The sequence below is a fragment of the Nilaparvata lugens genome, chromosome 3 (assembly GCF_014356525.2).
Source record: "Nilaparvata lugens isolate BPH chromosome 3, ASM1435652v1, whole genome shotgun sequence".
In the NCBI taxonomy this organism is placed as follows: Eukaryota; Metazoa; Arthropoda; class Insecta; order Hemiptera; family Delphacidae; genus Nilaparvata; species Nilaparvata lugens.
In genome coordinates, this window is record NC_052506.1 from 37,292,806 (window position 1) to 37,318,637 (window position 25,832).

The 25,832-nt window shown below is 34.9% G+C and overlaps 3 protein-coding genes across 8 annotated transcripts in view; 2 read left to right on the forward strand and 1 right to left on the reverse strand.

The window, feature by feature from the left end:
* LOC111044715 overlaps positions 1-9,896 on the forward strand; it is a 36,607-nt gene extending 26,711 nt beyond the window's left edge. For 3 of the 6 annotated variants that reach the window (XM_039423665.1, XM_039423663.1, XM_039423664.1), the window contains 5 exons: positions 2,119-2,417; positions 4,183-4,548; positions 5,430-5,844; positions 7,492-7,683; positions 8,275-9,893. In XM_039423665.1, coding sequence (XP_039279599.1) covers positions 2,119-2,417; positions 4,183-4,548; positions 5,430-5,844; positions 7,492-7,683; positions 8,275-8,429 — 1,427 coding nt within the window. In that variant the 3' untranslated portion in view covers positions 8,430-9,893. Of the gene's footprint in view, positions 1-2,118; positions 2,418-4,179; positions 4,549-5,429; positions 5,845-7,491; positions 7,684-8,274 lie in introns of all 6 variants that reach the window. The other 3 variants (XM_039423662.1, XM_022329925.2, XM_039423661.1) reach the window with 2 other exon arrangements.
* Positions 9,897-14,570: 4,674 nt separating this feature from the next.
* Positions 14,571-19,196, reverse strand: LOC111044714 (coatomer subunit alpha). The gene has a single exon (XM_022329921.2). It carries the CDS (start codon positions 18,969-18,971, stop codon positions 15,321-15,323), a length of 3,651 nt encoding a protein of 1,216 aa, XP_022185613.1. The 5' UTR covers positions 18,972-19,196; the 3' UTR covers positions 14,571-15,320.
* A 421-nt stretch (positions 19,197-19,617) lies between these two features.
* LOC111044713 (transmembrane protein 14C) lies at positions 19,618-25,539 on the forward strand. Its single transcript, XM_022329920.2, has 3 exons — positions 19,618-20,005; positions 20,710-20,899; positions 25,100-25,539. Exons 1-3 carry the CDS (start codon positions 19,930-19,932, stop codon positions 25,176-25,178), a joined length of 345 nt encoding a protein of 114 aa, XP_022185612.1. The 5' UTR covers positions 19,618-19,929; the 3' UTR covers positions 25,179-25,539.
* Positions 25,540-25,832: the final 293 nt, after the last annotated feature.

Sequence of the window (25,832 nt, forward strand, 5' to 3'; positions counted from 1 at the left end):
ACTTAATTTAGTGGAGAGGCACTTGAGGACACCTCAAGGATCAAAATTTCAAACACTCATAACTTTTGACACAATAATCAGATCTCATTGTACCACAGCTCATTCTTCTCGGCTTGTCAAGGCGGTTCAAAATCATGCATCATAAGAAAAATCGATCGAAAAATAAAAAAAATCATCCTGGAGTGTACTATAACCAGTATTTCAATTCACAAAAAATACCAATTTCCATATTCAAAGCTGCGTATCTATTGTGAAATACTTTGGATAAAATTTCAAAATCAAGTAAGGATGTGGGTAAGTGTATCCTGTTACCACAGCAATCAAGAATACTTCTGATTTCAGTACAGTATCATTACAAAGTTGCAGCTGATTTAAAAAATTTCCCGATTTTTCTTTTAATCAAGTCTTAAAAAATATGATTTGATACATCATGGGATCACACGATTTATTCGAAATTGTAGACAATTCCATCCTCTACGAGCTTAGTTGCCTAATATTTAGAAAAAAGTTCAGAAAAAATATAAGAAACCAAAATCATCTTGAATCTTTGTTTTCTATCATGGCACTGCCTGGACTGTTAATATGAGGAAAGTATCTTCTATATATTGATATTTTTTCAATATACAATTGAATCTTACATTACGATCATATTCTTCCATGAATCGTTTACACCAACTAAAAGAGGAGATTCTATAGGCCTACTAGAATTCAAGATCAAGTTTTTTATAATAACGGGCTACCGAATATTTCTCTGAATATAGAAATTGGACATATCTTTGTATTTTGAAATATTGGTTAAATTACACTCAAGGATGAATTTTATATTTTTCAACTTATCATGCATGATTTTGAACCTTTGAGCCTTGACGAGCTGAGAAGGATGAGCTGTGGTACAATGAGATACGATCATTGTGTCAAAAGTTATGATTGTTCAAAATTTTGTTTCTTGAGGTGTCCTTATGCGCGCCTCTCCTCTAAGTTGAGTGTATCTAACGGGTGATTCTCATAGAAAATGATCTAATGAACTTATTTAATGGTGCGAAATCTGGATGTGATGACAAATAGAGTTGCTGATGCTTTCCAAAATACAAGGAGCATTGTTGTCAGGTGTACCCGGAAATCTATATGAGATAGAGCGCTCTACCTGGTATCAAATTATTGTAGAGCATAAAAATACGCCCAGAGGGATTATGAATTACCTATACATTTAAATTGTAACAATTGGAAGATATTATTGATGAAAAAAATAATATTCATCAAAATTGATTTTTACTTAGAATTCAACTCACTTTTGAAAAATTGTAACTCAGTACTCATTAACGATAGAAAGATCCGAATGATCTCATTCTATTAGGAATTTTATGATCTAAAAAAAGGTGTGGAGCAGTGTTCTTGACCGATTACAGGATTCAACGGAAATAACTATAAACTGGAAAATGAACTGAAAATACCAGATTTTTGGCCAATCGATCTAGCACAAGGATATTTTAAATGTAAAAATTGGATCTAGACTCCTATTTTTCACCCAAACAATCTATTGAAAAATCAGAACTACAATATAAATTGGAAGTAACAATGTGTATAGTGATTTTTTATATTGATAGGACTAGTAGTTTTTTCAAACATCACTTGGAAAGTGGATCCCCCTGGATTCGCGCCTGGTATATGCAATCCATTCATTCCAACGATTTGAGCTTAATCAATATACCGTAAACTATATGTATACTATATTTTCAACAAAGTTTGATGATAGTTATGTTTACCTTAAAAGTTATGGTATGATGAGGTAAGAACAACCTGCAAATGATTAAAAAATAGTCGTATAGATTGTAGCTTGATCTTTTGATAAAAGTTTGTAGCTTTTAGTAAATGATTGGGATTTGAAGTGACGAATATCTGATCATCATGAGCCTATCAGGCATTCTGCATACCGTACTGTGAAGAATATATGTGAGGATGTTATCGTAGTCCTAATAGGACACGAATTTTGAAAAATGATGAACCTCTATTTTAAAATTTTGGAAATTTGCTTTTAGCTAGGTTTTTTCTACATTAGAAATGAAAATTCCTTCAAGATACCTAGCCACTTAGCAACGTGTTGAATGTTTCTGTTGCCAGGACTTGGGTTTGGCCTAGCGACGGCTGCTACGTTTGTGGCGTTGAACGCGTACTTCGACAAGAGGCGCGGCCAAGCGGTCGGCCTGGCGATGGCGGGGACCGCGTTTGGCTTCATGGCGATGCCGCAGCTCATCAGTCGCCTGCTGGAGGAGTATGACTTCCGCGGCACCCTCTTCATCCTCGGCGCTCTCTCGCTCAATGGGCTGGTGGGCGCCTCCCTCCTGCAGCCTGTCACTTGGCACATGAAGGCTTCCAAACCGAATGTGCCGCTCATCCGTGAAGAGCCTGCACCTGCTCAGGTACATTAATCCTTACATTAAAAAACTTTTTCAATATTAATGACTGGCAGAGGTATTACAGGGACCCCGACTCCTATACATAGATACTTGAAAAAAATAGTGGGTTCATTTGTTATATTCTGAATATAAATATATTCCCAATCACCTAAGACATTGAGAGAATTCCTGATTTTACACCTACAAGAATTTGAGTAGATAGTTATTAAAAGTCAGTTAGTGCATGATGCTGCAGAGCAGCTAAAATTTGATCTCCAATCACCTAAAACAGAGGGAACATTCCAGCTTTTACAATTTACACCTACAAGCATTTGAACATATCATTTCAGTAAATGGTTAGATTTGGAATTACTAGGGATGCTGCAGACCAACTATAAAACATCACCAATCACCTACAACAGAGGGAAAGATTCCAGCTTTTACACCTACAAGCATTTGAGCATATCATTTGAGTAGATGGTTATTAACAATCGGTAGGAATACTGAAGAGCAACTTGTTCACTCCACCTAGACCCTAGGCAATTGATTTTAAGCTCATAACATTTTTTATGAGCTATTTTTTTCTTACTGCTACCAACTATGGATTATTTTGTAAATATATTCTGTATTGTTTGATGTACTGGACAATGTTAGAAAAATATTCAGTACGGTAACTGGATATTTCAATTTTTGAATGAAATCAATCCCCACACAAACAGACTTAGTCCAAGTTGTGGGGAATATTCACCAAAAATTTGATCAGGTGAACTTGGCTTAAAGCTGTGGTAAAAGCAACAGGTCCAAGGGTGTAAACCTTATACAAATCCTGCAGGTTCGATTGAAGCAAGGTGGCGACCCCACCACTGATCTTGACCTGCGCAGCACTCGATGAAGCGGCCAGGGGATAAACCAACTCACTGAAAAATCCTCAAATAACTTTAGATAGGACCGGAAAAATGGATTATAAAAATGGACTGTCAAAGAAAACCGATCAGCCATTTGGAAGGTCAAGATCAAGAAGCCATTTACTTCAGAGGCCCAGAGGTTCGGAACAGGAGTAATGCATAAGCCGTGAAAGGAATAAGAATAAATTAATTTTGTACTATAAAAATGCTCATCATCTGTGAATAAAACACTAATTGATTAGATTTTAGCTACTAAGGGACCCATTACACAGTCATTAAATATTTATTTATGTCATATTTAGATACAGTACTTGATCATTTATAGTTAGATTATATAGCTATCAAATATTTGGTAGTCGTAACAAGGGTCTAATGGGAAATCAAATTTTTATAAAAGTTATTGTTATTAATATATCCATGATCTGGTAAATGTGATGATAAATAAAGACGGTATGTAATGCGACCCCAAATGTCTGGTTGAATTACTTGCGGTCTATGCCAAAACAAATACACTTCAGAATCAGTGGACAGTGGTATTGACAATTTCAATTCGTATCGCTTACTCTGATGTCAGGTTTCACCAAACTAGTCAAGAGATTTGAACATGCGGTCAAATCAGATACGCTTTACGAGTGCACTGGAACTCAATTATATATAGTAAATGGATATATTTACTATTGATAATTCCAGTACACACTTGTAAATCGCAACCGACTTCCACGTTCAAACGTCTAGACCGAGCTTGGTGAAACCGGACATCATCTTGCTGTACATGTGGTACCTTCTATGATAGTGCAATGGACTAGCAAAGATGTGTGAGTTCGGTGCTTAAGTTAATACTTTGAGATTTGAAATATGTTGACAAGTTCTCTGTGATTTAGCAGGACCTCCAAGAGGAGGCTGACAAGAAGGCGCACATGTGTCTGCGAGTGAACTCCGAGAAGGAGATGTCGTCGCAGCATAGTGCGCTGCTGGGCTCGAGCATAGTGCGCAAAACGAGCGTAGCCAGCGACATGCACCGCCAGATGAGCATGACTAGCACCACCGCCTTACAGAACCGTAGCGTGGCTGGCGACCTGCACAGACAGATGAGCATGACAAGCACCACTGCCATGCAGAACCGACTCAACGCCATCGCGATGCCTCGCAACGTGTCTGTAGTGTCCATCGCATCCAAGAAGCGTAAGCAGTCGGTCATATCTAACGTGTCCCACCTCGATCTCATGGCCAGCACTACGCACATACATTTTGTGAGTCCACGGTTCCATTTTTGAATGTTTTGAAAAATGATTTACTAAGAAGATTTAATTATCGATTTTTCTATTCGATTTGGCCTAGTTGATAACAATTTCTTTTAGTGTGTTTACTGTCACTAAGATATATCATAGGCCAGCTGTGAAGGTACAAGATTCTTACATAGAAAATAATTATCTATAAAAATTACACAGTATTCTACTGTGATGCGATATTTTTCTCATACGGTAGTTGATCATTTTAGATGATAATATAAATATACTGTACAATTTTTTAACAAAGAGAGAGAATTGAATTGAATAATTTGTTGTAGAGGGTGGAGTTAGGACTCCAGAAGGATTATTGTTTTTAAGTTCAACCAGCCAGAGTTTTTTATAAAATGTTTATAACCTGCTAAAATGTTGTACCGTACAATAATGTCTGTTCTTAAGTGGATTATGAGAACCATTGAATAATTCATTTTATCCAATTGAAAAAATTTAAACATTTAGTTATATGTTGAATAAACGTTTCGTGTGAATTAGTTAGATTTGAATATCGATTGGTTGATTTTATAGGCTGTGAAGTTATAGGAATTTAATTTGATGATTCCTATATGTTGAAATTGATTGAAAGTCTATTCATTTCACATATAAATATTAAGGCCTATACTTTTCTAGGATATATCATTGGTATTGAAACATTTTTCCATGTTTTCGTGAGAATTATTCAAGGTAAATTATAAAGATATCAATATTGGTTCGAACCGTGTGAAGTCTACTGATTCCAAGTTGAGGCCTGCTTTCCTATTACCGGTACCGGTACCTACCTACCTATGTCTCATTGTAATCTCCCTAGTTACAAAAATATCGCAGTTAACTAAATAATACGTTTTCAGTATGCAGGCAGCGATGATGAATTGGATGCCAGCAGTAAAAATCTGAGGAAGTCATGCGACTTGAAGAACGGATCAGTGATCGGTAGCTCCAAGCTGACTGCAACGGTCAAACAAGGCTGCTGGGCCAAGATCGCTCATCTGATGGATCTCGATCTACTCAAAGATGGAATCTACCTCAACATACTCTTCGGTTTGTCGATCACCTACATCGCCGAGATGAACTTCAAACTGGTGATACCATTCTTCATGGCCAACATGGGCTACTCGAAACGGGAAACTGCCATGGCTCTCTCCATAATGGCTACGGCGGACATCACAGCTCGAGTGACTGTTCCTCCAATCCTGGACAGAAGCTCGTTTTCTAGGAGGAAAACACTCATGCTTGGCTGTCTTCTAGTTGCTATTTCCAGATCAGGTATTCTATTGATGAAAATAATCTGTATCATAGAAATAGGCCTATAGTCTGGAACTTTTTATTCGAGGATGTCACACGTCTGACCTACATCGCAGTGTTGTGTAGGATGATTAATGATCCCAGATTTCTACATCGAAATCAGCAAATCACCCAGAACTTTTCTTTGATCTAGCCGTCACTTGTTCAACGAGCGTACTGTACCGAAAGCTCTACATTTTGAATTGTAATATGCTGGCGCCTGGCGGCCTGACGTAGAGCCAACAGCTTTTCCTGTATAGTATTTTTTTAAAGATGACCCGATATAGAAGTCTAATTTATTCATTCATATGTTATGTAGTGTGGGAAATAAAACTTAATAAAATTTCACTAGACAAAATTAAACACTCAATTTCTACCATTTCCATGATTATTTCAATTTTTTTTCAAGTATTTTTTATATATGAAAATGGAAATTTTGCCTACACTACAGTAGGTCGGTAGCTTATAAATTTATAGCCCTTCTTTTGGTGTAGGGTAAACCAGCCCACTTTGCGACAATCCCAAGTTGGAACACTTTAAGTTGTGGGAAATTAGTGAGTGTTACGTTGGCAACGACTGCGATGTTTTATCAGCTGTTTATAGCCTTATATAACAGACATAATAATTTCAGTTGTAGCACCAGTCATTATTAAGAAAAAATTAAAAACATGTTTTTGTAACCTCAAAGTTTTTATTTTGAGAAGAGAAATTTTAATTTTTACTTTAAACATTTACCATTTAAGGTAAGTCTCACAGCTAATATGCATTCTGTATTATTTTATGAATATTTTGACATATAGAACATTATTCAGAAGCCATGACCATCTGTCCACCTTGGGACAGCCCTCATTGGGACACAGCAATCATGATATATGCTCGTATTATAACAATGAGCATTGCTTCTGAATCTTATTTTACTCAATGTAGGCTACATATCAATGAAATAAATTATAAATAAATATTATATATGATTATAGCCTGTAATGTAGCTTCAGATGTAGCCATTTCAAACACACTTTGTGCAAATGACTTTTGGTAATAGTTTTTACTAAAAAAATTAAATAATGTATTTATACTATCAATAATTATAATAAAATGTTATAAATTAACAAAAAAATGAATTGCTTATTTTTAATTCAATATCCCAACCTGGGCAAGGGATGTCCCATCGTGGGCCGATCTTAAGCCCAGGTTGGGACACTCCCCAAAAATTTGTTTTCGCAATAAAAAAATCAATTGACGATCAATGCAGTTGCTATCCTTAAGAATGAACGTGTAAGCAAATACAATGAATATATAATTAAAAAATGTGGATTTTTGTCCAAGCTATAGCTGTTTGAATTTTGGTGTCCCAACGTGGGCTGGTTCACCCTAAAGTATTTTTAGTGTTGATTAGCGTTTTTTATTTTGTGTCTAAGTTATAAAGGTTTTATCAGATACTGAACTGTTTGTGAAATACGAGTAAGAGCCCTCATATGGCTGCAAAGTCAAGCTTCTAATTTATTTCCATCGTATCTGAAAAATAATCAATTTGATTCTAAGGTATTTCTTTCCAAAATTTCAATTTGATCTAGGGAAAATGAAAAGCAGAATAATGCAAATTCAAAGTTGAACTTTGCTTGTTTACAGTTCTGGCAGAACAAACGCAATGGATTCCACTAGTAATATGTCTTGTGATACATGGTTTCTTCCGAGGTGTAGTTCTGATCAACTTCCCGCTTGTGATATCCGAGTATGTGCCAGTCGACAAGTTTGCCGCTGCCTACGGACTGTCCATGGTCTCCAAGGGAATATTCATTGTTCTTTTCGGACCAGTTCCTGGTGAGTTCATTATAGCAGCTTTTCAAAAAGTCTAAAAAATTCAAATTGATTGTTATATTCTTATGTCCTTGACTATACTTGTTTATAAGATCTTGATTATTGATATTTATCCTAATCCAAAAAGGACTATAAAAAATTCAAATTGATTGTTGTTATTATGTCCATAAGTTTACTACTTGCTTATAAGATCTTGATTATTTATCTTCCATTAATGCCTCAAATTCGCTGGTAATAAATCTTCAAAATCAATGTTTGTAAAACTATTTAGAACAGTTATGATACCAATTAAAAATAAATTAATATTTTCGATGAATAAAAGGTCTAGTATGAAATATACTAGAAATTAGTTAATTAATTTTGTCAGCAATGGTTCTGGGCCAAATATTTCTAATTTCCAACATTCTAATGCCGGTAGGTTGGTCTAGTGGACTAAGAAGCTACACCCTCTAGTCAGCCCAAAAGGGTTGCGTTAATAGATTAGAAAATAATAGAGGTTATTTGAGTAGTTAATAACTTATTCAATCTTAATAATTAATTGTGAACACCGATTCAAACTCAATTATGATTGCAATTGTTTTGATTTGTCTCTAGGATACATAAGAGACCTGACTGACAGCTACCCGATCTGCATCCACGTTCAGTCTTTCATGATTTTGTTGTGCATCATTGCCTGGTCAATTGAGAGCGTTCTCTGCTGGCGACAGATCGAAATGGACAAAGAACAAGATGTGGCTGATATGACCTAACACAATCAAACTTAGTATAAAGTAAATTTGCTATTGTATATGTATTATTATAGATCAACACTTTCGTCAGAAAGGAGTTGCATCTACTTAAAGTCTCAGGATGTTGACCGAGAATGAGGGAACAAAATATAATTTATTAATAAGCTTTTTAACTATTAATCAAGACTGAAAAGTATTATAGATTATATTAAACTTATTTCATGAATGATAAATGAATAATTGATCAACTACCGTAAACTTACATTTGAAATGATTTGACAACAAATATGCCAACAGGTCGATTCATCATTACCTACAAATGAAAGATGAATCAACTTTTTAAGACCTATATGGAAGGCTATTATTTCAGCAGTTCTATACGGTACTCAACTACGATTTGGAATTGCAACATGCTACCATGAGTTATGAAACATGTTCAAAGGAATACTCTAATTAAATGTTGATGGGAACGAGCCTTAGGCAAGAATTTATAAATTACCAATATTTATAATGAGAAGGTATTTTTTCATAAACCTTGATAAGATTCTATCTCAAATCCCACTGTACGCATCTTACTTAATAATATTGATGAAAAATTCATCCAAAATTTACTAGCTACATTGTGCTAAGGGCATTGATGGGGTGATGATGAATTTAGGAATAGGGAATACATAGTGACTTAAAATAATCAAGGCAAATCGATTTTACTAAGGCTACTGACTTACAATACTGTAAATAACTGTGTTGAGCTAGTAACTATAAACTATTTTCTTAAGGAAAAGTTCAATTCCTAGATATATTTTTTCTAATTGAACTCGGGGCATACTGAAGATCAACTGTATTTAATTGTAAAAGAGTCAAAATAATGTCTTCTCAACTGCCAATAGGGAACTCAGGCACCATATAATTCTACTATATGGACTGACAATGACAATTCATTCACAAGCTTCCAATAATATGAATTATATTTTGTTAGTGTTAGCGTCTGCATTAAAGATTGTTCAGGAGAGATTGTTTATAGTGATGAGAGAGGTGATCATTTATATGTGCGCATACTATACGTAGTGATTCATTGATTATATTTGGTGGATTCACTGATGAGATGAAATTTATAAAAGTCTGCAACCACCTTAGTTTTACAAACTGATTACATGCTCTGCATTAAATACTTGATTTGGGTTTAAGATGTGTTATCCTAGGACAGTTACGACGATCCATACCATTTTCTATCGCCATTTCTCCAGCCTTTCAGTTTCTGAGGGTCAAAACGTTCCTAGGATTATGAATACACCAGGGCACAACACTTGTACTTAATCTTAGATTACAAGTATTGTAAATTACTGAGACTGATATATTTGTGTAGGAGTGTAAATTTTGTGTACATGATTGAGTTTCCGATTGGGTACATCAACTCATTGTAAAATATTATTTTTCTGTGTAATGAATTATCATTTCGAATACGTAAATAAATGGCATTTTATAAGACAATGATTTTTATTGGTTCAATATTATTGTAGTTATAGTCTCTTTTCGATAAATTATCCTGTTTCTCTATTTTTGCTTAACAGCCGTTGGGCTGGTTGGCAGCAACTCTCCATGCCTCTCTGCCATCCGCCATCCTTTTGAGGTCTCTGTAGTTACTAGCAACAAAAAGGTGTACGCTACCGTACCCTATTTACTATACAAAAGAATGCATTTCAAGTCATAAGAGCTGGATTATTCCCACGTATATATCAGTGAGAGTTCAAGTGACCGGCACAGTGGAAATATAATTTCTACCAGTTCTGATTGGGCTGTTCCCAGTCAGCACGGCCGAGTGAATATGAATAGTCCCATTGTAACTTACTGGAATTATATTCTTACTCTACCAGCCACTTTCACTGACAGTCCAACTTTACAGGTTTTGTTTCCGAATGAAAGATATTCAGATTGAATCCTTTTTATTAATTTCGTAGAGGCTTCCAGCCCAGTGCAGTCTGTATTCGTTAAAAATAGAACTAAAGTGTTGCGAGGTCCGTATATAGGCCTACGACAAGGCCAGAAAAAATGTCAATTTCGTATGCTAAGTTTCTTAGTGCCGTTTGCACAGTGAAAGCTTAAACTAAATTGAATCAGCTTTTGGTTCAATCTCCAAATGAATCACATTTAGAGAAAATTATACTTGATATTCATAATCCAGTTTATTCTGAGTTTCCGTTACTGGCAGTGTGCAAACGGCCCTTAATAGAACAAAATTTAATTCAATTCACCTAACTTATGAACTGTATAATTCATTTATTAAAGATGACTGCGCTGTCATACACACGCTTTCGCGTAGAAGTGGTCCATTAACTGAATTTCTCAGTGTTAGTCTGCCTTGCAACGCAGATAAAACATAACTTATAGGCTATAAGACATTGTCAAGGGATTTTCCAGCTACATTGGAAAAAAATGTTTTATGTTTAATGTGTGCTTTATAAAAAAACAGAACATAATAGTCGACAGTTCACAGTAATCTATATAATAATTCCAATTTTAGTACGAATCTAACGAATGCCACCTTTACACGACACAGCTACAAGTTCAAGTCTCAATTTATTCTATTCAGAGCGTAGCATCGCATGAATGTAACATAGCCTATATAATTTAGAATTCTCAACGAGGACTAGCAACATATTATTAAATATCAACATTAGCATTCAGAATGTTCAGTGTAATATCAATGTTACACGACGCAGGTATTTCATGTTACATTTTCAACACTATCTCTAGAAAAAAACATGCCACTGTTGAAAATGTTACAAATGAAATACCTGTGTCATGTAACATTGATATTGCACTGAACATTCTGAATGCTAGTGTTGACAATATTTTCTAATATGTTGCTAGTCCACGTTGAGAATTCTAAATTACTATAATGTTACATTCATGCAATGCAATGCTCTGAATAGAATAAGTTGAGACTTGCATATATCGGCTGCCTGCCGATGCAGCGTCGACACTTTGAATATATTCATCAGTCACAGTACTAAGCATTATAAAGTCGTAACCTTCACACAATGTGGCAACGCCGAGATCGACTGGAACGAGTCTCAACTTATTTTATTCAGGACTATCCACCTGTGTCGTGGTCATGTAAAAGTGGAATTATCTCACCGTACTTATATTGTCATTCATTTAATTCGTACTAAAGCCTATAGATCATAGTGAACTGTTAATTATTATATTTATTCAGAAAGCACACACACACACACACATATATATATATATATATATATTAAAACTGCAGTTTTGAATCCAACGGTTGTGTACGTACAGAGTACGTGGTTTCTGTGGTTTCTGCTGCTACAATTGAGGCTCCGTGCATACTCGTTGGATTCAAAACTGCAGTCTTCTCGGTTGAGAAAGGAGACACAGTCTCCGAAAATTTCCCCATTTCTAATGTAAGTTTTTAAGTGTTTTCAATCTATTTATATCGTGTCTCCTGTTTTAATTTATATTACAAACTTTAAAGTGTCTTCTGTTATGTGCTATATATATATGGCAAAACTCATTTTTTTAGGGTCACGTATTACTGGTACCTCACTTAAAAAACATCGTTTGCTGAAAATATATTCTGAATCCTGAAATTCACGAATGACGCATCATCACGTCTGAACTACTGGTCTGATTAAATTGAAATTTTGAATCTAGATTCTAAATTTAGCGAGGATGATTATAGGCCTATTTAAAATTCTTCAAGATTTCAGGTCAAGTTTTTTAATTAGACCCTTGCGGGCGGAGCACGGATTACCTGGCTAGTCTTATATAGGCCTAGGCAAATGAAATAATGACTTTTGTCGTTTATGTCAGAGTAAGAGAAGACAGATAGTTATTGTATCAATTTTATATTTCCAAGGCCCTGTTTCTAGGACACTTATTAATCTAATAGACCATTAAATCGATATCTAATCTATAGGTTTAATGGTCCATTAGATTTGGTCAATAAGTGACTTGGAAGCCGGGCCCTAAATAATGCAGTTTTAAATTATTGCAATTTCTCTAGAGTGGCGGTAACAAGTTATCAGATATCAATTTAAAAAAATCTGGTGTGGTACACTCACACAACTTTCCTTGCTCATTGAACTATAAGCCTCATTCTTAAACGAGAATGATTTAGGGGAATAACATAATGACGATTGGCGGCAACATATTTGAAACTACGATCAGACTTCTGTATTTATGTGTATAATTGTTTTCAGAGTACTTTTTCCTTTGTGTAAATTGTGAAATTCGATATTTTTTAAAAGTCGTCAAAACAGCTGTTCTACAGATGAAATATCTCGACTATGTGTTCTTTTTATGAACTGCTTTACCTACCTACCTCATGCACGAGAAGGAGGCTACAAAGTCCATTTCTCAAGGATGGGGTGGACCCCCATTAGTTTCCCAGAAAGGAGACTCATTCCAGTTAATAGAGCCGATAAATAACTGTAAAGGGTATGAATTTGAAAAAAAATCGGTCAAGTCATTTTTGAGAAAATCGTGAAAAACATGGTTTTTTAGTGATTATCCGCCATTTTTCTCAATAATATTACGGAGCTCCTGAAATTTTCCCAGAAATGAGACTCATGTCAGTTGATAGGACTTAAATAGCTATCCATGGTATGAATTCGAAGAGAATCGTTAGAGCCGTTTTCGAGAAAACCGTGAAAAACATGGTTTTTCAGTGATTATCCGCCACTTTTCACAATAATATTACGGAGCCACTGAAATTTTCCTAGAAATGAGACTCATGTCAGTTGATAGGGCTTAATAAATAGCTATCCATGGTATAAATTTGAAGAAAATCGTTAAAGCCGTTTTCGAGAAAACCGTGAAAAACATGGTTTTTTAGTGATTATCCGCCATTTTTCTCAATAATATTACGGAGCTCCTGGAATTTTCCTAGAAATGAGACTCATGTCAGTTGATAGGGCTTAAAAATAGCTATCCATGGTATAAATTTGAAGAAAATCGTTAGAGCCGTTTTCGAGAAAACCGTGAAAAACATGGTTTTTTAGTAATTATCCGCCATCTTGAATTGAATTTTATTGAATTTCTTAATACCGGATACTCATGGTATAAGGACCTTAAGTTTAAAATTTCAAGTCAATGAAGGTTAATTAGGAATGGAGTTATCGTGTTCACAGACATACACACATACAGACCAACACCCAAAAATCATGTTTTTGGACTCAGGTGACCTTGAAACGTATAGAAAACTTGAAATTAGGGTACCTTAATTTTTTTGGAAAGCAATACTTTCCTTACCTATGGTAATAGGGCAAGGAAAGTAAAAATTAGATAAACGTTCAATTGTTAATGCCGCTCCAACTTTATGGCTTGTAACCATTTTTGTTTATAGTAAAATTGTGTTTGTGATAGCTTCTACACTTGGTAATATAATTATTATATAATTTACCAAGTTAATCTTCACGTTGAATAAAACTAATTTGATATAAGAGCAGCGAATAAAGAATTGAGCCCAAGAATAATAACACATTATCAAGTGCATGCGCTCTGGTTGTTAATTATTATAAATTTCATTGAAACGATGAAGATGGTCATTATTAGCTGGATTATTTGAGATCAACATTAAAATTAAGTCACGATTCGTAGAGTAGTGATTTACTAATCAAAATATAATATTCCATTGGGAGAAATCATTTGATCTTGATCAATAATTCGCTATACGATATTGAAATAGCAGTTTTAGAAGAAAGAACCATTGAGAACAGTAGGAGTGAAATAATTCTTGGCTTTTGAGATGCTGTAAGAATAAAAACCTAGTATCACCAAAGAGAAACGTAACATAAGAAGATATATATTCCATACTATTGGGCGTTAATGTAACAAATTTTACTGTTTGTTCAAGCCGACTATTGCCTATTACTGTCGACTATTGTCGATTATAACTGTCTTGGCCGTGTAAGAGTGAGAGACTACCAGCGTCAAATAGCTCCATAAAAAAATCCTAGACTATCGGCTTGAACAAACAATGAAATTTGGAACATTAACGTTTTCTTATGCTTTCTTTCCTCTATGATATCACACATTTATCACACTATCTACATGTACCATTACTGTAATCAGTATTGAGCTCTCTCAAGAGTTTAAATAATGATAATTTTATTCCATGAAATAGGCTGTCAAAAATAACAATTTTGTGAGAAATAACTTGATCATTTTAATCAAGATTATTTTATACAATAAACAATACATATTACTCGTAAGCTAAAATCAAAGAAGTTAATCCATAGCTAATACAATTAAATAATAAAAACATAAATACTGTGTACCTATATCTTCAAATAATTATGTTTTGGATGAATAAATAACATACAAATATTCATGAATAGATTAAGATAATAGTAAACATTTTGAAACAATAACTTTAAATACCTAAAAATCATTTTCTGTGAATAAGAATTATTTTGAGGAACCATTCAACAAAATTTGTTGTAATATGAATTATATTTATGAATTGTAATTATGATCGTGCCAAATTTTTCATATAATTATAACTTCTGATACACATAAATGAAGCCTATGTTGAGTACAGATCCATTATACAGTACAATTATAACACCAGTATTGCAAGACTTTGTTTAATCAAGAAAGTTTATTATATTGTAGTGATGATGATTTAATTAACTATAAAATTTAGAGAAATCGTATAGCAGAAGTGCGTTTTTAAAAGAAATGTAATTTCATTTCTGAATTATAATGAGAATACCATTTTGAATATGCAATCAAAATTAAAGATAATATAGGCTACTTCATGAAATAAAGTATCTAGCATGAAAAGAGGAAAATATTTCAGTATCCCTTCAACATTCACACACATGGAAAATAATTATATTGAAATAAGAAGCGTCAGTTCATATAAGCTATTCAAGTAAAAGGATTAATTTATCGAAACTGCAGATGACTAATGCGTAGCCCAATGGCATCTTTACCGATTACCGCAACACTGCAAACATTGCAAATCTCGCCCTTGTACTTGGGAAGGAATGACGTTGCACAGAATGGACACTTTTCCTCCGGCTTTCCTCGATAGATCGGAGTGTAGCTGATACCACACACAGTGAATGGATTATGCTCATCATAGAGCACCTCATGCTCATTTGTGTTGACTTGTTCCGATGCGGCAAGCAGCTTCCTCGTTTGAGTTGTCACATCTGGTTTGGGGCCGAGCTCCAGTTGTCTTCTGGCGAACGAAGCTGCAGTCTTGTAGTTTTTCAATTTGAAGAACATATTCATAGCAATACGTAGTGTGAGAATTTTATGAACAGGTTGCAGATCGAAGTGGGTGAAGTAAGCAGCAAGTTCACAGTTTCTTATCTGCTCTTCGATGCTGTTCTTTGGCAGAGTTTTACGGTGAACCTCAATTTGCAGACCGAGGATATACTCTTTGCAGATTTTCAGAAGTTGTTGGGCTTCGGTTATGAATTGCCTTGTATCCACCACTAGGAGAGGTATGCTGAGAAGTATGGAACGGAATTTTTCGATAGCTTCTCCGAACCTTCCAGCTGTTGTCAGCTGGTAGCAAGCTTGTAGCTGATTGATGAGATCGCTCAGCTTGTAGGGTATGGTGGGCAGAGCGGATTTGGAGGTCGCTTCTTTCCAGTTGCGCGCAGGGTAACCAAACAGGGACGGCAGGCCAGCAAATGTAGAGTATGAGGTACGAGATCGATCAAACGCATTCATGAACAGCGGTTTGTACGGTTTGAACTGTGTGATTCCTAATTGATCGTGAAGCAGCCTGAATGCTGTATCGAATGAACCAGCCATGACATGATCAGCTACTAGTTGTGAATTATTAGTCCATGCTTGTGATTGTGGTATACCTTTGGTGGGTGCTACAAAGAAGCCTTCTTCTGATGTGACCAAGCCCGCATCAATATCCGGCGGCAGTTCCAATGTGTCGTCTCCAACGTCCCATCCTCCTCCTTCATCTGGGTTCGAGGCTATCGCATCTTCGAAATCGTCTTCTCCTGGTATTTTGTCATCCATTTCATATTCGTCATCCCCTCCCCAGCCTTGGCCGGGTGTGTCTTCCACAATATCCACAGCACCACTCAGCATGCCTCCTTTTCCTGACATCATAGCACCTTCAAAGAATCCCTTAGACACAGTCAACAGTGGCCAGTTCGTTTCCGCTTGCATAACTGGAACAGGTGGTTTCATCAATTTAGCATTGTTGTTCACTTCAGGTAGATTGGATTGGCACATTTCTCGCAAGCTGTCTGCTTCGTCGTTGAGACCGTGAGTGGCGGCGGTCAGATAGGCCAGTGAAGTCTGCCCACATGCTTTCAAAATGTTGATCCTCTCCGCAACATCACCCAGTAGGAGAGCGCCCTGATACTGACCAGAAACATCTTTACGAATCTCGGCGATCTTGGTCATTTTACGAAGCTTCTCCAGATTTCCAGTAATGAGATACAAAAATGACAGTTTGTCAAAGTTCTTGGTTCGCTGATAACACATTTCTACAACCTGGTGATTTCCTTGCATTAGTGCGGCCTGGCCAAGCTGTTCCCAACAGCTCTTATTGTCGAGAGCACGAGCTGCTTCAAGAGCCACTTCAATATTCCCACATTCCAATGCCAATGCAAACCTTGTCTTCTCATCCTTCACAAAATGTAAAGCAACTTCTGGGTAACCTTTCTGTTGCAAATAAGCTATAATTGACTGTCCGACCAATTTCGCGTTTCTCACCATGTGCAGTACTTCATCATATTTCCTATTTATGAGAGCCAGCTTGAATCTGAATTCAGTGGGGTCGATGTTGAGAACTCTGGGGCGACACTCTCTGTCCAAGCAGAACACTTGCGTGCCCTTAACTTTTGTGATGTAGATTGGAAGATCCAGAGTGCGAATGATTCCATGATCTCCATTACATATAGCATATTTGATGTGATTGCTTGTAGTGTAGATGAAAACTCCAGATTCGTCCCAAGCTCCCGATTTCACCCTGGTATTTTCATGTATGGAGCACAGCGTTTCCATATTCCTATTGCAGATTGAGACATTGTGCTTTGACAAGAGAGCAACGTTTGACATATCAGAAGACCATACAACGTAACGACATTTTGATATTTTCACAGTTGCTAGAGTTCGCTTTTGATGGACATCAAAGAGAATCAGTCCATCAGAGTCTCTCAGAAGCAGCTTTCCTGTGCCAGCATAAAATATCTCATCACAAGCTGGATGATCGACCTTCTTAGTGACTTCGTTCTTCAAATTTTTGATGACTAAAGTATGACTTCTATCGAGAACAGCAAATCTATTTCTTGCAACCCATATGGCTGAAACACCTGTAGAACGCTTCTGTTCTGTTTGATCATTAGTTTGACCAGCTTCTCGAGGAACAGAGTACAAATCATAAGTACTGTTTTCGATATTACTACTTCTTGTACAGACCAATACAGAGTTTTCAGCAATATTGTAACCAATGCTATAGACTGGCACCCTGCCTCCTCCTCGCAGTTGCAGCACTACTGTGTCTTTTGAGCTAGCAAAGTCCAGTTTGTGAAGGAACCTGTCTTTGACATAGAACAGGATGTTTGATACTACAGCATAAGCAGGTCTTTCTCTTTCCAATTTAAATATGACCATACCAGCGTCATGACCAGCAGCAAACAAATTCAAAGTTGGATGAGCAGTCAATGCCCAGAATCGGTCATGCTCGCGTCGAAACGTATGCAGGCATAATCTTTTGTTCATATCCCATACCCTTATACTTTTATCTTCTGAGTTGGAAAGTATGAGCTCTTGTCTTGGGTGAAACAATACACATGAAACGTTGTTATAATGACCTCTGCAAGTATCAACTTCCCAAGCTTTAGCTTCATTCATTCTCCACAATTTTATTTGCCTATCATCAGCACCAGATGCAATGAATGGTAAGCTTGGATGGAAGCAAGCCCAATTTACTCCACGGTCGTGGCCTTCTAGAACATGTTTTACTACTGCATCAGGGGGAACAAATAGGTCAGTGGTGGTGGGATTTTTCAAATGATCATCAAAACCTCCAGGGCCAGGCGCAACTTTCTTACGAAGACCGGAAATGTCCCAAACTCTAACGGTTTGATCTAAAGACGATGAAACAATAATATCTTCAGAGGGATGAAATTGGGCGCACATTACATAATGATTGTGACCGGTCAACACCGAAATGCAATTGCGACTCTGCCAGTTCCAAATACGAATTGTTTGATCGTCTGAAGCACTGAGAATCCAAGGATACTCATGATGGAAAAGAGTTGTTCGTATGTAATCCAAATGACCAAGCAATGTAAAAATGCACCGACGTTGTTTGTAATTCCAGACTTTGATTTTGTAGTCATCACCGCCTGAGACAAATATTGGCTGCTGGTTATGGAAGCAAATTCCTCTGACCGGCCCATCATGTTCATCAAACTTATCCAACAAAGTGCACATTCGATAATCCCATAGTTGAATTACTCCACTGTGGAGACTGGAAAGGACCCATGGTCGTTTAGGATGGAAAGACAGGCCCTTGACACGGGCCGACTTCGTTTCGAATTTTGTCAACATGACTCCTTCAACTACTGATATAAAACTGTAATTGCTTACCTTACCTCATCTATAGTATCTTCAAACACACTTGTCTTATTATTCGTCCGATGCAATAATAAAAAGCTTATTCAATCACAAAGTAATCAATAAAATTTTTACAAAATAAACCATCCAAAACGTAACCTATGTGAATTGGTTTTCGTGGACGTTGACGTGTAACCACAGCCTTTTTGATTTTGTTTTTGACTAAAAAAAAGCTTAACTTACTGCCCACTGGATTGTAGCTCAATAAAAGCTCTTCTTTTTAATAATTGATGAAAATGCAGAATAATTGTAAAAAATTTACTACTGACTTCAACAAAAATCTTCTCATGAGTTTTAAATAATTGAAAACTTGAGTGAGAAACTTTTTGCTAGACATTGAAAAGGCTCCTCTCAGAGTATTAAGTATTTTGTCTGAGTAAAACGATTCTTCGTACTACAATTCACCGTTTTTAATGTTTTCGAAACCATACACACGTACTGAGCTACAGGTTGAATTATTGGAATAAGCTCACGGATTGATTATATTATTATAACAAAAGGATAAAGGTGCAATATACAATGAAGTTTCATTTAGGATGACTATTAATAATTAGACTATTAAAAATTGTTCATTAGGATGAACATTCGCAATTTGAATAGAAAATTATATCAATGTGGTTGACAAAACACCCACCTGGAGTGTTGAAATAGTTGCACACGCTTACAAATTTCGTGATGCAGACATTCTGTTTTTCTGTTTATTTACATAATCATTCCTAACCTAAAATTAAAATATAATAATTATTATTGTTCAGTACCGTACTCAAAATATTGATTGATGAAGATAGATCGTTAATTTATTAACTCATTATCCGTAGGTGTGAGTGAATACTCAAGTAATTTATTTTGTTGAATACATTTGAGTAATTTTGATTCATAATTTAGTCTGAACATGGCTATTGATTATATAAGTTTTGCATATGCTGCGACTGTAGCCTCTGGTGGAATCTTCGGTTATTTGAAAGCTGGTTAGTAAGTTATTTAGTATTAAATTTATAAGACATGTACGTCCAAATAAATAGCCGTACTCGTTTTAAAAAGAATTTAGTAATCAATTGAGGATGTAGGTTCAATCTCAACCACGTAGTTATTTTTAAAAGTTACGTTCCATATTACTTCCAATTAAACATTAAGCTTGGTTTACACCAAAGTTATTAACAAAATGTTAACTTAAACCTTATAGATTCTATTAGATTGAGCATAACTTATCATACATATGATGAACATAATTATGTGTAGTCAAGTTCCGTTCAATCTAATAGAATCTATAAGGATTAAGTTATTAACATTTTGTTAATAACTTTGGTGTAAACCCAGCTTTAATTGTCTGGATGTTGTAAGCACCAAGGAGAACAACATTCAAAGACGTATTATTGAATTAAAGATTATTTTTATTGTTGAATATTGATTAATTTTACGTGAATATTATTCTCCCTACTTGGAATATATTCTGTAGGCCTAAATTCTGTACCGTACTTTTCTAATTTTCTAATTCTTGTTTTTAGTTAATATTTAATAAAAACAGGTAGACTTATTCTTATTTTTGAAAATTATAGTGCTTTTCGAATTTAATTTCAAGACACATTAAACTTGCACTAAACTTTATTTCAAAATTACAATTTCCTATTTTTAATTGTTCGAATATCTTAGCTATTTTTTATTTTCAATACAGGTAGTATTCCTTCTCTTGGAGCTGGGTTGTTATTTGGTGGACTTCTTGGCTTTGGAGCTTATCAAACCAGCGTTAATCCCAACAACTACCTCTTTCTGCTGGGCACAAGCGCCACCCTCGGTGGTGTCATGGGATTCCGGTTTATGAACTCTGGAAAATTCATGCCAGCTGGTCTCATCACTATTTTAAGGTATACTTTTTTGACATTTTTTACGTTAATTGTCATAAAGCGGGTCAAGTGATTTATCCGATTTCTTATCTAACTTGATGGCCAATATTCAATTTTTGATTAGACATCGGACCGTAAATTGATTTGTTGATGTTGGGTTGAATGTTGCCGGACAAGTCGCATAAACTGAAGACTCTACTCTTCCAACTCTCCAATGTCAGCCGCCTTGTTATAGTTTGTGTAAAATAAGTTGAGACTTGGCTCTCCATCCGAAGAAATTACAGGGTTGCCAAATCGTGTGAAATTGCAACTTTCTCAAATTTCAAATTTAACGTCAGAATTGGATGTAGAATATCATCCCCGATATCCTAGTAGTACTAAAAAAGCTTCAGAGTTGAAGCATTGAAAGGAAATTTAACTTTTATTATAAAATTGGAAACAAAAGATAAGTGGGTGGTGAAAGCGAGAAAGTTTCTCAGAAATAATTGAAATTATTTTTCCAATTGTCAAACGTACTCGGAAGAGCGTATTTTAGCCTCTCAAGAGTTCCAAAGTCAAGGATACATATACATCTACATCCTAGCGGCTGAATGGTGTGCCACCATATGCTATCAATAGCTGGGATCAACAAGAACATAATACAGAATGATTTAAAAACTCAGCAATTGCAAGACACATGATTATAAAAAGTTAAAATGACAACCTCGCCTCGAATAATCCAAGCAGTGTTTCATTACAGCCTTTCTAGAGGCCATCAGCTGCTTGATTTGGAAATAATTCAGTCAAATATCTTGTAAATTGCCAGCCTTCAGCATACAATTTGGTATACAATGCATACCATGCAGCCGCTCTCCTAACTTTAAAATTATTTGGAGACCAAAATACGATCTCCCGACTACTTTTGACAATAATTGGACTAACTTTTGACTAACTCCTGGACAACAAGTCGCGGCATGAATTTTGAAAGATCCGACTAGTGGTTTAACTACCGATCCAACATTGTTGGGAAAGAAATCTAATATCAAATGACCCGTTAATGACTTGCTTATTGTCTTCAATAATTTTATGACAGCATTTAAAAGTTGAAACATGATGTTGTGTTTCCAATAATCTGAATGTAGTTCTGAAACTAATAATTGTTTTTTAGTGATTGCTTCAAGAGCTGCTCCCTCTCATGGAAGAACCGAGAGGACAGTGCTTATCTAATTATGCGATATTTTTTCAATATCCAATAAAAAATATTCATGATAAATTAATTATGAGTCCATTTCAAGTACTCCTCAACAAATCAACTTGTTTGTAAGTAATAGTTCTCTAATTTGAAAGTAAAAACACCTTTTCGACTTTGATGTGTAAAACAAATGATTAATAGGCCTATTGATTATATATTTTCTTTGAAATATTATTTCAATAGCGTTCTAAATGTTCAATTTTCATGCCAAACTGTACTTTCCCTACTATTGTGTCCCTCACAAAACTTATTACTTTTGCTTTTAGTCATTGGATGCTGATGTACAATTTCAATGTATAATTTTTTCATCTTGCCCTGCAATGAATTTTGTGCTAATGCTTCTTTCGAGTTTTCCTATCAATCTCACAACTTCAATATACTGTACACCTTAAAATCTGCACACACAATGAAAGGCCTATATTGTGAGGACTTGGTTTACCAAATTTGTAAGTTGACCGATTGCTGACAATTCCTAGTTTGATAGATTACAACTTAGTTGTGATCATAGTTGAAAATGACTAACAATATTATAATCATAATAGTCTAAACCTTCTAATCTCTGGACTGTCATGAAATTATATATATATATATAGATATATATATATATATATATATATATATATATTATATATATATATATATATATATATATATATATATATATATAGATATATATATATATATTATATATATATATATATATATATATATAAATTTGTATCAAAAGCCTTCTTAGTAGTGATATAATCATGAAATATAAATAGTAAGTAAGTAGTTATGAGTGACAAGACATTACAGTATATTTAAATCTTGAAAAGGTTTTCAAATCAAGTGAAGGCGATCAAAAAAAATTCAGTTGTCTCACTACAAACCTAGGAGGTAAAGAGAATAAAAGAAGATTATTCGATAGCTAATGAACTAAATTATAATCTAGCTACATTTTCTTATCAGAATTTGATCAGGTTTTTCAGAACACTATAGGGCCTACAGTTATTTTTCTCCACCATCTTTAAGGCTGTGCAAAGGCTAAAAAAAACTTTCTACTGGTGACATTTTTCAAAGTTTTTCGATTTGTGTACTATCAAGCTAACAAAATGGAAAAATTTTCTCAGGAAAAAATTTATCTCCGATCATTACTTTTTGAGATATGAGCTCATTAAATTCAAATTTTGGGGCAGGTCATTTCAAATTCAGTAAGAGATGAATCCATGACCTTTTAAGGATAAATTCTTTTTGGTATTGTTGATTGAATAAAACAAAAGTTTTCTGAAAATATCTATTTTTGAGAAAGTTATTCAATTTACCAAAAATAACTCAACTAAAAGTTTTTGGTAAATTGAATAACTTTCTCAAAAATTGATAATCTCAGAAAATGTTTGTTTTATTCAATAATCAACAATACAATTTTCAATTTCAATTTATTCAAAAACGTTAAACATTACATTGTAAGTAAAAACAAAGTAAACGAAATATTTATTATATTGTAACATTAATATGAAAAACAAGTAAAAAGTAAATGAATAACTCCATGCTTGGACGATAAGTCCGTGTGCATGGAGGAGTCTTCTGACAATCGATAAGAAAAATAATAATACTTTATTGACACTAGATACTATATAAAATCTAGTTACTAAGAAAATTACTATAAAATAAGAAATTGAAAATTATAAGCAAAAATAATAGTTTAACAAGTGTCTTGAACTAAAAAAAAAGAATTAAATTAATTTAATTTGCGGCATTTAAGGTATCATAGAATCAAAATATAAATAAAAAGTACAGTATCTGTGGTTGAAGGGGAAGAAAAAACTGAACAAACCCAATAGGTAAGGACGGGCTATTACAGCTAGACATAAGGAGACCGCAACAGAGCCACTGCAACAGCCGGGCCAATACTGAGAAGCCACCTGTTCACTCCACGCTTATAGATGGCGATGCACACCCCTCACCAATTGATAGAATTTCTGGAGGAGCATTACGATAAAGCCAATGGGCCAAATGGAAAGAATTTGATAATTGCATTGAGTTTTCGAGACGAGGGATTTGGATGTTAATATTTAATGTATTTCTGGTAGGATAATTAAGCTGAATTTCTGTAAATAGGGAATTGTTTTTTAATGAAAATTAAAAGGTTTTTAATGAAGAGATGTTTAATATTCAAAACAGGAAATTCCAGGAACAACAAATGAGTAGGGTGTCTGTTATTTTTCAAAAGAAGCGTTTTAATGAGTGATCTTTGTGAAACTGCCAGGGGCTGCAATACATTGGATGAGGCACCCCCCCCCCCACGCCAAGATGCCATATTCGAGCAGGGACTGAACATAAGCATGATAAACGTTCCTACAGTGACCGGCAAGGCAACCAGTACTTGCCGGTCAATGGACAATTTATCCTTAAAACTTCATAAATTCATTTCTTACCGAATTTGAAATTACCTGTCCCAAAAATTAAAACTTTATGCGCTCATATCTCAAAAAGCAATTATCGGAGAAAAAACTTTTTCCTAGGAAAACTTTTTCATTTTGATAGCTTGATCAAATCGAAAAACTTTAAAAAAATGTCACCAGTAGAAAGTTTTTTTTTAGTATTTGCACAGCCTTAAGAAATCATCATTTTACTCGTATGTCAATCTTTAAATAATAATTTTTTTGTAAGAAAACTATTACACTAAACTTAATTCCACTTGTGCCCATTATCTTCAAGGAAGTGTCTCATGGGAATCGTTGTGTATCATCTCCATGTACCCACAAAGTATCACAAGAGAGTGAGTTTATTATGGTTCTTATTTTATAATGCTTCCTCTTGCAATTGGTTTGCCAGTTATTCAATCTATGTTAATGTTTCTGGTTCTTGCCTAAAAATATCATTCTTATTGATTCACAAATCACGCTACAGTACTATTTTTACATGTTCATAGAATGCTTCTTATTCATTAATACTGTCTATTACAATGCAATTTCCAATCATAGAATAACTGAGATTCTTTTTTGCAGTGTTGCAATGGTTGGTCGACTTGCGTTACGAGCAACTGGTATACTGCCAGTACAATCTGCAACGCCTGTCAAAGATTAAACAGGCGGCGACTGCTTCAACTGGGGACTGTTGCTGGCTTTCTGAAGTAGTTGCACAAATCCAATCTCAACTCAAAAACATTTTAGTTTATCATCAAAGAAAATTTTATCATAGTGAATTACGTCTCTACATCTAGCATTATTTATGTAATATCTCGAATCTTTTCTTTGTGTGGAATCAGCACGATGATATAGATAATTTTTCATAATTGAAGATAAATAATTGTTCATATTATTAAAGAATGCTAGTAAACTGATTCACAACTGAGAATATTTTCATAGTTGATTCCATGGTGTAGGAAAATATGGTTGTTATTGACTGTTGAGCTAAAATAAAACCATGATACATTTTAAAATTAATAGTTCCCTGAGTTTTTGATTGTATATTTTCATTAATTTTATATGTTATTGGATGTACTACTATACACTTATCTGTTATACAGCCCTGCGGGAGAGCTCGATGATTGATTGATGACTGGCTCAGTAAAGATTGGTTGACATGGTAATATTAAAGAGGCGATGCTAAGCTGTTTTGGTGAAGTACAATGTGCAGAGGTGTAAAATGAGGACTATGTGGGACGGAGAATTATGGATACTGAGAGAGGACGTGGAAGACAAGTATGAGGTGAAGCGTGAGGATAAGAGGATTAATTGT